This window comes from Octopus bimaculoides, chromosome 3 (genome assembly GCF_046866305.1).
Source record: "Octopus bimaculoides isolate indiv1 chromosome 3, ASM4686630v1, whole genome shotgun sequence".
In the NCBI taxonomy this organism is placed as follows: Eukaryota; Metazoa; Mollusca; class Cephalopoda; order Octopoda; family Octopodidae; genus Octopus; species Octopus bimaculoides.
Genome location: NC_142930.1, coordinates 63262718 through 63274832, shown reverse-complemented (window position 1 = coordinate 63274832; position 12115 = coordinate 63262718). Strand labels below are relative to the sequence as shown.

General features: G+C 33.9%; 1 protein-coding gene across 2 annotated transcripts in view; it reads right to left on the bottom strand.

Annotated features, from left to right (window-relative positions):
• Nucleotides 1-11781, bottom strand: part of LOC106870549 (ataxin-10) — a 63888-nt gene extending 52107 nt beyond the window's left edge. The window contains exons 1-2 of one of the 2 annotated variants that reach the window (XM_014916673.3): nucleotides 11518-11781; nucleotides 10389-10703 (exon numbers count right to left, since the gene is read on the bottom strand). In XM_014916673.3, coding sequence (XP_014772159.1) covers nucleotides 10389-10531 — 143 coding nt within the window. In that variant the 5' untranslated portion in view covers nucleotides 10532-10703; nucleotides 11518-11781. The remainder of the gene's footprint in view (nucleotides 1-10388; nucleotides 10704-11517) is intronic. The other variant, XM_014916674.3, reaches the window with a different exon arrangement.
• Between the last annotated feature and the right edge of the window lie 334 nt (nucleotides 11782-12115).

Here is a 12115-nt window from a genome sequence, read left to right as displayed (position 1 = left end):
ATTTACCAACTACTTCAACTCCAGCAAAATCAGTAAAAAAAAATGCAAAAGCAGCCTCTGTGTGTATGTGTGTGTGAGAGAGAGAGAGAGAGAAAGAGAGAGAGAGAAAGAGAAAAAGAGAGAGACATCTTCAAGCTCCCTAAATTCCCAAGCTTTAGCCAATCTTTTTGAACTTTTGGCAAAAACAAAATTTCTATCTATATATATATATGTGTGTGTGTGTGTGTGTGTGTGTGTGTGTGTGTGTGTGTGTGTGTATATGTTTGTCCCCCCACCATCGCTTGACAACCGATGCTGGTGTGTTTAAGTCCTCGTAACTTAGCGGTTCGGCAAAAAGAGACCGATAGAATAAGTACTAAGCTTACAAAGAAAAAGTCCTGGTGTCGATTTGCTCGACTAAAGGCGGTGCTCCAGCATGGCCACAGTCAAATGATTGAAACAAGTAAAAGAGTAAAAGAGTATTCTGTAAGTTTATTTTTTTATTAAATTTGTGAGAAACAATAATTCTTCATTCACCTGAAAGCATATATAATGTAGCATAGAAATAGCGGTAGTTTGAATAAAATTTAATTAAAAGAAAATTATTGGATCCATTGGACCCGGTTGGTAATTAGTGACATACATTTTCTCTGGTAGACCAAGGGTTAAAACCTGCAATAGAGCTTCAAGAAATAGTTCTCTAAGGGAAGTTACTGTGTAAATACAAAATATAAGGGAGATAACTATTTGCAACTGCTTGCCATTTAGCAGGAAATCCAAAATGTTATGAATTATCAGGGAAGACCATAGAAATATTATAAAACAAATACCAAGACTGCTTTTGTTTATTAATCTATTCAATACAGGTTGACCTATAGCTAAACAACAACAAAAGGAATTATAAATTTATAAAATTTGAATCTGCACCAACGTTTACGCATTCATAGTGCTAAAAGTGGGAATTGATCCCAAGCATTAAATTATTTGGAAAGATTTCTTCCCGTCCTCACCCCCATTTTCTCGCAAATTTTGGGTGTTTTTTTTGCGAAAAACCTCCGTTTTAGGATACGGAGATTCCGGAAAATTGCCAAAAATCGGCATTGTGAAATTTGGGGGGAGTTGGGGGGGGGGGATGTACAAAATGAAGTCTTGCCAATTATTTTTATGGCATTGGTATTTTCAAATATAACACTTCTATTCACCATTATCTTTCCAATATAATAGTTTCAAAGGGCGGCGAGCTGGCAGAAACGTTAGCACGCCGGACGAAATGCTTAGCAGTATTTCGTCTGTCGTTGCGTTCTGAGTTCAAATTCCGCCAAGGTCGACTTTGCCTTTCATCCTTTCGGGGTCGATAAATTAAGTACCAATTGCGTACTGGATTTGATCTAATCGACTGGCCCCCCTCTCTAAAAATTTCAAGCCTTGTGCCTAGAGTAGAAAAAAAACATAATAGTTTCAAATTTTGGCACAAGGCCAGCAAGTTCGGAGAGGGGGGTAGTTAATTACGTTGATCCCAGTGCTTAACTGGTACTTATTTTATTGACCCTGAAAAGATGAAAGGTAAAGTCGACCTTGGCGGAATTTTAACTCAGAACGTAAATATGGATGAAATGCTGCTAAGCATTTTGCCCAACATGTAACAATTTTGCCAGCTTGCTGTCTTTATCTTTCCAATATAATATGCAGGGCAAAGGCGGCAAACTGGCAGAAACGTTAGCACGCTGGGCAAAATGCTTAGCCATATTTCGTCTGTCTTTACATTCCGAGTTCAAATTCCACCGAGGTTGACTTTGCCTTTCATCCTTTTGGGGTTGATAAATTCAGTACCAGTTGTATACTGGGTCGATAAATTAGGTACCAGTTGTATACTGGGGTCGATAAATTAGGTACCAGTTGTATACTGGGGTCGATAAATTTAGTACCAGTTGTATACTGGGTCGATAAATTAAGTACCAGTTGTATACTGGAATCGATCTAATCGACTGGCCCCCTCCCCAAAAATGTCGGGCCTTGTGCCTAGAGTAGAAAAGAATATAATATGCAGTCCACCTGTAATGTAAGTAGCTCCAGTCTATCAATGTATTTTCCAGGGAGAGTCAAATAATATTTTAATGCAAAAGTGTGAAGCACAATGACTGTAAGAATCAAAAGCTCTGAATAGCATGCAACTAAACCTATTGCAAGCATTGTATTTTGCCCTGGGTAAGTAACATGCCCAGCTGCTCCCCTGAAAATTAGTTCTTTTATTTTCTGCTCTAATAATAGGCAAAATATCCGGATCTATTTTAAAACGGGGGTGCCAGTATTTTCTTAACGAAACACTTTGAAACTTGGGACACTGGTAGAATGTGTCATATAAAACATCTTTTACTCTTAGTCTTCTTAACAAAAAAAAGGAATTCCCAAGTTATTCCATGTTAAAGTTGTCGTATTTCTGTAATTTCAACCAATCACTGACGTCTATTCAGCTCAATAGACTTACTGCTGGGCGGTCATAAAAATGTTATTCCCTGTGACATATTTCATCCGGTTTAATCGTAATTTATACGCATATATTGTTTATATAATAAATTAAGCTAAGCGTATCTGTGTGTGTAACAATTTTAGAGTTCGGATTCTAGAGTTAGGGTTAGGGTTAGTGGATTAATACGATATACACCGTTACAGTGCTAACTGTTTTCAACTGAATAGACGTCAGTGATTAGTAGAAATTATCGAAATAAGACAATTTTTTACATGAAATAAATTCGAATACAAAAATATTTTTCTGTTCTATAACACAAAATAGATAAGTATACGAAGTTTGAAAGTCTTTCGGTACCAAAAACACTACATAAAACATAAATGAAAACTGGCGCCCCCGTTTTAAAATAGATCCAAATATCCAAATTTATAAGTCAAAACTGTAAAGAGTAAATAAACAATTTAAGAAATGCAAACATAAACACTGTCTATTTCATGACAGAAGACACTACACTGTCCACTTAAGCATCATCAATTTGAATAATTCCACCAACAGTATATATTAAGATTGACATACCAACAATTTCTGGAAAACTTTATATGCTAAGCATTGTCAGACACAAGTATGGCTGTGTCATTAAGTTCATTTTGCAACCAGATAGCTTTGGATATGATGCACCTTAAGCACTTGTTTCTACTAATAGCATCAAGTTGACCATCTTTCAAGTGAAATTTGACAGATGGAAACTGCAAAGAAGCCTATCATGCATACACACATGCACGCTCTCTCACAGACAGACAGAGAGATAGAGACAGAGAGAGATAACGATAGATAGATAGATAGATAGAGAGAGAGAGAGAGAGAGAGAAAGATAGAGATAGAAAAATAGAGAGATAGAAAGATAGAGAGAGAGAGATAGAGAGAAAGACACACACACATTCATTACCTGGATGTAACATATTGCAAGAATGACTGTTGCACACCTAGCTACACATATTTTATATTCTTTACCACACAATAGATGCTTGTTAACCTCCAAACAATTGAAAGAATTTCAAATTTAACTACACTTCAGCTTACACACACACACACACACACACAGTGGTATCACAAACTCCCACTCCCCCTCTTGTTATTTCTCTTCACTCTTCCCTCTTCTTTTCTCTTCACACTCCCTCTACCCCACCCCCACCACTTACCATCACTGTAACCCTATGTTAGTCAATAACTTATGAAGCATTGAAGTCTTATTTGGGGTAGTAACAAGTCATAAACACAGGCATAATAAACTTTTCTTTATATAGCACCCTCCCCAATTTAACAAATAACACATCTATCCTCAACAGAGGGGAGGCAAGGAATATGCAAAACTAAGTGTGCTACTCAGAAACATAACAAACCACTTGCAATAGCTTTCAATTTATGGTCCATATGTTGGTAGTCCAACAGCATTTCATGCACTACCTTTATTTTTGGCATATCCTAAATCAGCTAACCTCACAATCATTGGCACCAAATTCATGAACAGTAAAAAGAAAAAAAAGAAACTATCTAATTCAGGGGGTTTTCAAACTGTGGTCCGATGACCACAGGGGGTCCGCAAGGACAAGACAGGGGGTCCGTGGACAGCAAATACTTTTTATGGGCAATTTGATTTTATATAGGTTTTTTAATCGAAATCTTTTAATTGACAATAAACCTATTTGTTAAATACTGTTAAATAAATAAATGTAAAAATATATGTTATTTTAAGCAAATATTTATGTATAAATTTCATAAACTTCTACTTCTATATTTCATAACTGCAGGTGTGGCAGGTGCAGGCATTGCTGTGTAGTTGAGAGGCTTGCTTCCCAACCATATAGTCTTGGGTTCAGTCTGGACAAGTGTCTTCTATAGCACTGGCTGATCAAAGCCTCACAAGTCAAAAAGTTTGAAAACCCCTGATCTGATTGATAAATCCAACCTCACCGAGTTGACACGCCACCATGCTGAATTTTAATGTTTACTGCTTTTTCAACAGACTTGCTGATTGTATTCAATTCCCACTCAAAGCTCGCCATTGGGCACAAGCATCTATTTCTTATTGCTTAGAAAATAAGTGCTAGAGTTGATTCATTTGACTAAAATTCCTTAAGGCAGTACCAATGGTTGTAGTCTAATGACTGAAATAAGTAAAAGATAAAAGATATTCTCACACTGTTTCTGCTTATTCTCAAAATGTCTAAATTCTCATAATAAAAACAATTACATCATATTTCAAGTAGGATTCTTGAAAATTTCAACAACTCAAGCTTTGACCTTTCTTACTCAATCAGCTGACAAATCTGCACTAGAAGTCGAATCTATTGACACCCTCAATGATTCATAACAACTCCGTCTTTCTTCTGCTCTCTTCCTCATCACCATCTTATCTCACATTCCTAAACTCATACCACATGGTCACTTACTGCAAAAGCCAACACATATCTATTGTACTTGACCTCCACGTTTAGATAGCAAAATTTCTTTCAATTCTATCTTACCTAAACTTATCTGCATTATGTTAGGGAGGCAATTGCTATATCAATGGCATTCCAGAAACATTCTTGCTCCCATCAACATTGTCATCAAACCAACTTCTTTCCAAATCTATCTAAATATAGGTTTCAAATTTTGGCACAAAGCAGGAAATGGGGGGGCTAGCCAATTACGTTGACCCCAGTGCTCAACTGGTACTTTTTTTTATCAACTCCAAAAGGATGAAAGACAAAGTCAACTTCAGTGGAAATTGAACTCAGAATGTAAAGGCACACAAGAACACCACTAAGCATTTTGTTCAGTATGCTAATGATTCTGCCATTATAAAATATCAAGTCAATGTGGTTGGCAGGGGGTAAAAACATTTCCTTCAAATCACACCCTGCTACCTTACAAATGAAGAACATGGTATACATTGGACCTAAAAAAAGAAGAAAAAAATAGGCACAGGAGTGACTGTGTGGTAAGAAGCTTGCTTCCAAACCACATGGTTCCAGGTTCAGTCCCACTCCATGGTACCTTGGGCAAGTGTCTTCTATTATAGCCTCGGGCCAACCAAAGCCTTGGGAGTGGATTTGGTAGATGGAAACTGAAAGAAGCCCGTCGTATATATATATATATATTTGTGTGTCTGTGTTTGTCCCCTCACTATCGCTTGACAACCAGTGTTGGTGTGTTTACATCCCCTGTAACTTAGCGGTTCACCAAAAGAGACTGATAGAATAAGTACTAAGTTTATAAGGAATAAGTCCTGGGGTCGATTTGTTCAACTAAATGTGGTGCTCCAGCATGGCCACAGTCAAATGACTGAAACAAGTAAAAGAATGAAAGAATAGTATGCTCAGTTATCACAGAGGTTTCCTCAATCAAGGTTAACTGGGAGTTAATTAAATAGCATCATCATCATTGTTGTAATGTCCTCTTTTCCATTCCTGCACAGGTCAGATGGAGTTTATTGAGGCAGACTTTCTACAGTCGGATGTCCTCCTTGTTGCCAACCCTCACTTGTTTCCAAGTAAGGTAATATTTCCACCTGATTGGACATGTTCTTGCAGAATATTGAAAATGAATGACACTGTATGACAGTGACAGTCAGTTATACCTATTATACAATGTCAAGACAAGAGCACACACACACACAACTTAGTTCCGTACAATTCCCAGCTACCAAACCCACTTGTGAGGCTTTGATCAGCCAGTGCTATAGAAGACACTTGTCCAGACTGAACCCAAGACTATATGGTTGGGAAGCAAGCCTCTCAACTACACAGCAATGCCTGCACCTGCCACACCTGCAGTTATGAAATATAGAAGTAGAAGTTTATTATCTACAAGAAAAAAGATAACCACAGTGAAAATATTTAATTATTCACACTTGAAACATGTCCAAGTTTATGGAGATACAGTTGATCAGCCCACTTGAAATAACAGCAAAATATTCCTTAAATCACATCCTATCATTTTGAAAATGAAGGCCACATTGAATAATGTAAACCTGGATACACTCTGTTTAAATAAAAAGTGGAGTAATCATAGCTGGTACATCTTTGAACATGATTTTTCTTGATCACAGATGACTCAAGGGCTAACAGTACCACCTTAAATCCTAACTCTTCTTCAGCAAACATCAGTGAGGATTCTGAAAAGTCAAATCCACAAGTGACATTTTTTTGTTAATATATACACCTAACATCTGGCCTAGACTGTTTGGATTTAAACAAAATTGCCATTCAAACTCCTGATCTTGCATATAAAATTGACACAAAGATTTAAAATTCTTAGTTACAAACTAGATCCACAACTTAATAATTAGATTGGCAATTTAATATTAGTTACTTCTTTTAAAGTAGGCATCAGTGAAACCATTTCACACCCTACCAATTTTGACATTCTTCAAGAATGTGCTGTTTGTTCGGAACCTCTTTTCTCTTCTATAGTAATGACTATCTTTTCATCATTTCAAGCCACACATTCCTAGTTATGATACATCCAAGAAATACCATCTTCTCAAAATCTTGACTACATTCCACTAGCCTTAAACACATCAGAAGGATCTTCATCCAATTCACTTTGGGATGAGCAGATTAATAGCAGTTAACACCACCAAAACAAATATTATTTCACCAATGTGTAACTAATTATGTTTGAAATGTTTGAAAGATCATCTCATAACTAAACAACATTACACTCTCAAAGACAAAAATATCTGTATGTTCATCTGGGAGTCAACATTCTCAGGATTTTTAAAACTATTTCAGAGAGATTGACTTCTTTTCAGTAATTTATACCTGTTAGTTTCCATGATACAAGGTCCAGATTTATCTCACCATTAAGAACTGTCTCCCTATTTTAATTGCTGCACCTGCTTCAGTAACTAGGGTATTAGATTGCACAAACCATCAAGCAGAATTGTACCTCTACCTTATCATCAATTCCTGCTACAAACCTCTACTTTATAAATCTTGCTGAATACTGTTCCTACTTCAATATGTTCTTTAAATCTCTTTCTCTCAACATATTAAACTCATTCAATCATCCTAAAGATACTATATAATGCAGGAGAATTCCAAGGAGCATTCTTCTTCAAACGAACAAATAAAGAAACTTAATGTGAGTTTATAAAGCGTATCTTTTCTTTGTAAATTTGTAGTTATACTCTTCAATTCAGAGGAAAAAACAGTTCTAATAGCATGATGGTTTATTTCATTTGTTTCTCTCTTTTTAGACAACTAGTATTGCTTTCCATACATTATTACTCTATTAAACAGTTCCCATTTTTGATTACCAACAGCCAGTTTAGCTTGCTGACATATAATCTCTCAGACATATGCAGATCAAATTCATCTCATTTCTTTTTACTCTTAGCAAGACTTTCACTTCCACCACACTAATCATTAAATATCTTTAAATGCTTACATACTACTTTAAACAGCTAAGAGTATCCTTCCAAACAATAAATTCAAAAGGTTTATTTCTAGTAGCACCTATTGTAGAATAAACACAAGCTTAATAGTAGCAGTTTAATCATATGTGCATTCCATGTAAAGTACTTGTCAAAGTCACTTGGTCCAACACTTTTACATAGTAGCATATTGTGGTGTGACGCAGGCTGATTTACCAAGGCAAATAATTATAATACTCGTAATTTTAACTGACTATAACCAAACAGTAGCCAACGTAATATGGAAATACTAATTAATACAAGATAACCTCTTTCTCCCAAATGCCAAAGACTTTAAGAAACAAAAATATTAATTATACAAGCTAGACATACAAATTATGATTTCATCATACAAAGAAAGTAGGCATTTCATACATATATATATATATATATATGAAATGCATACTTTCTTTAATATTTTTGTGGAGGTGTGTGTATATATATATATATATATATATTTATATATATATATATATATATATATATATATATATATATATGAAATGCATACTTTCTTTAATATTTTTGTGGAGGTGTGTGTTTGTGTATGTATATATTATATATATATAGATAGATAGATAGATAGATAGATAGATAGATACACAGACACACACACATAATTTGTATGCCTAGCTTGTATAATTAATATTTTTGTGGAGGTGTGTGTATAGATAGATAGATAGATAGATACATACATACATACATACAAACACACACACAAATAAGTGAATGTGTTAGCTACGCAAGTCATCTGTTATTGGTCCTTTTCTTGTCTAGACAATAAGTGGTAAGACTAAGTGGTGACAGTCATTTTCTTTAATGACTTTCAATTGAGCAAGTACAATAAAGTATAAGGGACAACGTAGTAGATGTAAAATTTTTACCTTCTACCAAAACACCCATATTATAATGAAAACAATATTAATTGATGAATATAAATTAAAACTATTGCACAAAATACTAATAGTCATTATTTTGCTCAAACTGTAAAGGCATTTTTAGTCTGGAGTTCGACTGTTTGAATCTAACTCAACTCCTGCCCAGGATGATTTTACTTCTCCCACGATTAAAGAAGCATCACTATTTTTACTGGTATTATAGTATTAAAGGCAATTCAAATTACTATAACCTTTCCGGCAAAAACAAGCATTTATAATTTACTGAATTACTGGTTTGAGTAATTCATTTTTTATATACATACACATATATATATATACATACACACACACACACACACACACACATATATATATATATATATATATATATATATATATATATATATATATATATATATATATATATATATATATATATATAAAGAGAGAGAGAAATAAAGCAAACACTTGATTTATTTAACTCTCGTTAACGCATGTGTTTATTGCTACAATACAAAAGAAATGTGTTTTAGAGAAAAAATAGAAAAAAAACGATATGTACTAAAAGATTCTTGAACTGTTAACGATCTGAAGAACTAAGATGTGGAAAAAACAAATAAAATAAAATAGTTTAGATAAGATAGGTGACCACATATCATTAATGACTCATACGGCATCCACCTGCCGAGCTAACGTTAGTTACAGAAAGCGTACTGAGCAATAAAATTGAACATTTTAACTCCAGTTGAAATGTATGAACACACGCAAAGTATATTGCGAGCGGCTGTTTAAAATAAGTAAAAATAAATAAATAAATAAATAGTAATTTCCGAAGGTATGATAGTGCATGTATAGGTGATTAAAAGTGAATTAATCGACCAAAATTGAAGTGAAAGTAAAACAACGTCAAAAAAAAAAAAATACTGCGTCACTCAACGTTTAAAAAATATTTTAAATATTTTTTTTGTAATTGAAATGACTAGGAAAAGAAAGAACAATGATAGAAATTCACATAACTAGCTCCCTGAAGCAATTCAATAGCATAGATAAATCAAACAATATAGTTACAGTAGCTATGCCCTTCATATTGCTTCATTCATTCAGTTTTTCAGAACATTTGTTTACATGTCTATTTTAATCCAGCGGTCGATTATAAGTAATAACATGGGTGTGACTGAAGAAAACAAACTGTTATCAAGTAATGCTTGTTATGTAATAATCATAGCAATGATGAATGTTAAAAATCAAAATACGAGCAACTGAGTCCCCTGTCTCTGTGTGCTTGAATAATTTAAAGCATAGACTAAATAAGAAGTGTTATTATCGTTTATATCGGAAATGACACATAATTAGAACGTTAAAGGGGAGACTGAAAATTTTAAGTAGACATTGAACATAAGAAAAAAGAACACGAGTATGAAAAGTGAATTAGTTTTTTAAAGAAAAATAAATAAATTTAACTTCGGCCCAGCAAACAAGTGCAGATGAAAGAGGAGAGACGAAAATATTTAGTGGCAATTAAGATTAAACATTATCGTGTTCTTACTTTTCGGAAATTAAATAACGGTTATATATTAGTGAAAAGAGCTGGAAGGTGTCTTACCTACGGCTGCTCTCTGTCTTGAATATTTCGCTGATTTCTTTTAATATTTCGACAACCTTGTTCCAATCGGTATTTTTTTTTAATTCTGTGTCCAACTTACATGATAAGGAACGAATGTTGGCAGCCGCCGTGTCTGGGTCCATGGTAAACTCGTTGTTGGTTTACATATGTGAAGAAGATATCGGCTTAAATATGAATATCTACAGCAGCTGAAATAAGTGCAATTTCGATTAGTGTTGTTATTAGTAAAACACTGATCAGTTTATGGTGTTGTTACCCGGGGTACTACTTGTAAGCATGGTAGAGCTCTCCACACTGCAAGATATTAAAGTTATATTTAGCATGAAATGAGACGTCAAAAAGTTAATTGTTTCTGTTTTATCATTATTGAACGTTATAATTCAATGCTAAAACTGTTTTTAATCTATACACAATATATATATACATATATATAATTTATAACACTTTAGTGTGCTAATCTGTAAAAACATAACCTCATATATATTCACTTTTACACATTTAACTTCGTTTTAAAAGTTCCTGTGTTTGTGTATACATACAAATATATGTACATACATACAAACGTGTGGTTGTATGCACACAAACATGACAGTGCGTACATTACATAGATACCTTTTTATAACTTTATGGGTTTGTCAACTTGTTCAGTTGACAAAACCATAAAACGATAAACAAAACGTATCTTTTTAAATTTCTTGTATATGTATGTGTGTGTGTTTTCAATTTTATTTTTACTTCAAACTAAAAACAGATAACAATTCTTTAAAATGTTGAGGAAATTGTTTATGTATATCTGTTATCTGAGTTTTGCTATCAACTGCTAGACTGGATCAGCCTTTTGATGTTAGTAAATTGTCCCGGATCAGTTTTGGCGCTAGTCCAGTTTCGCATTACACTGAATTAATTCGCTTTTCATTTTAAATATTTCTCCTTTTCACTCTTTTTTTTTCTTTTTTTTAACACTTGAGGCTCTCAGTAAGCCACATAGCCTCCATATGTCACTCGCCTAGTAGAAATAACAGCGATCCATTCCTCAACATTTTCTTAATTTTAAAATGACAGAAACAAATTACTGAGTGAAACTTATAAAATAGTGAAAACATTTTACCAAAATATATTTTCCACCGTTTAATATTGGTTCAAACAAATGAAAAGAAGTCGCGTGATCAACTAAAAATAATTTTTCGTCTCGGTAAGTCCATGTATAATATTTCTTGAGGGAGCTTTGACTGCTATGAGCAACAACACAGGATCTGTGGTTGTATGTGGTTGACAGAAAATGTAAAAAATAAAATTGTTTTTGTGAAAAGCGAAGCGTTCCAAAACTACAACTGTTACATGTAGTGTAAAACTGGACGATTGATTGCCTTTCGCTCCCTTGCGATTTGTGTGACTATTTTAAAATCAAACTGGACTTACACTACTAATGATAAAGGGAATTGATTATTTATGCTTTTACATTATAATATAAATAATTTTTTGACGAAACATTAAAATAACTATTCGTAATATAATCCTTTTTTTTTTTTTTTAAATTTCCCGCATATCTCAGGTTTAATATTTAGTTCAAACTGTAACATAAGATTCTTACGTGGTGCGCTTCTCTTTGTGCTATGGTAGCAGTGCTACTGTGATTCAGAACTTTAGATTAGTTCAGCTGAAGTTTTCCATACGGAATCACCGGTCAATATAAAGATCCTTAGCCG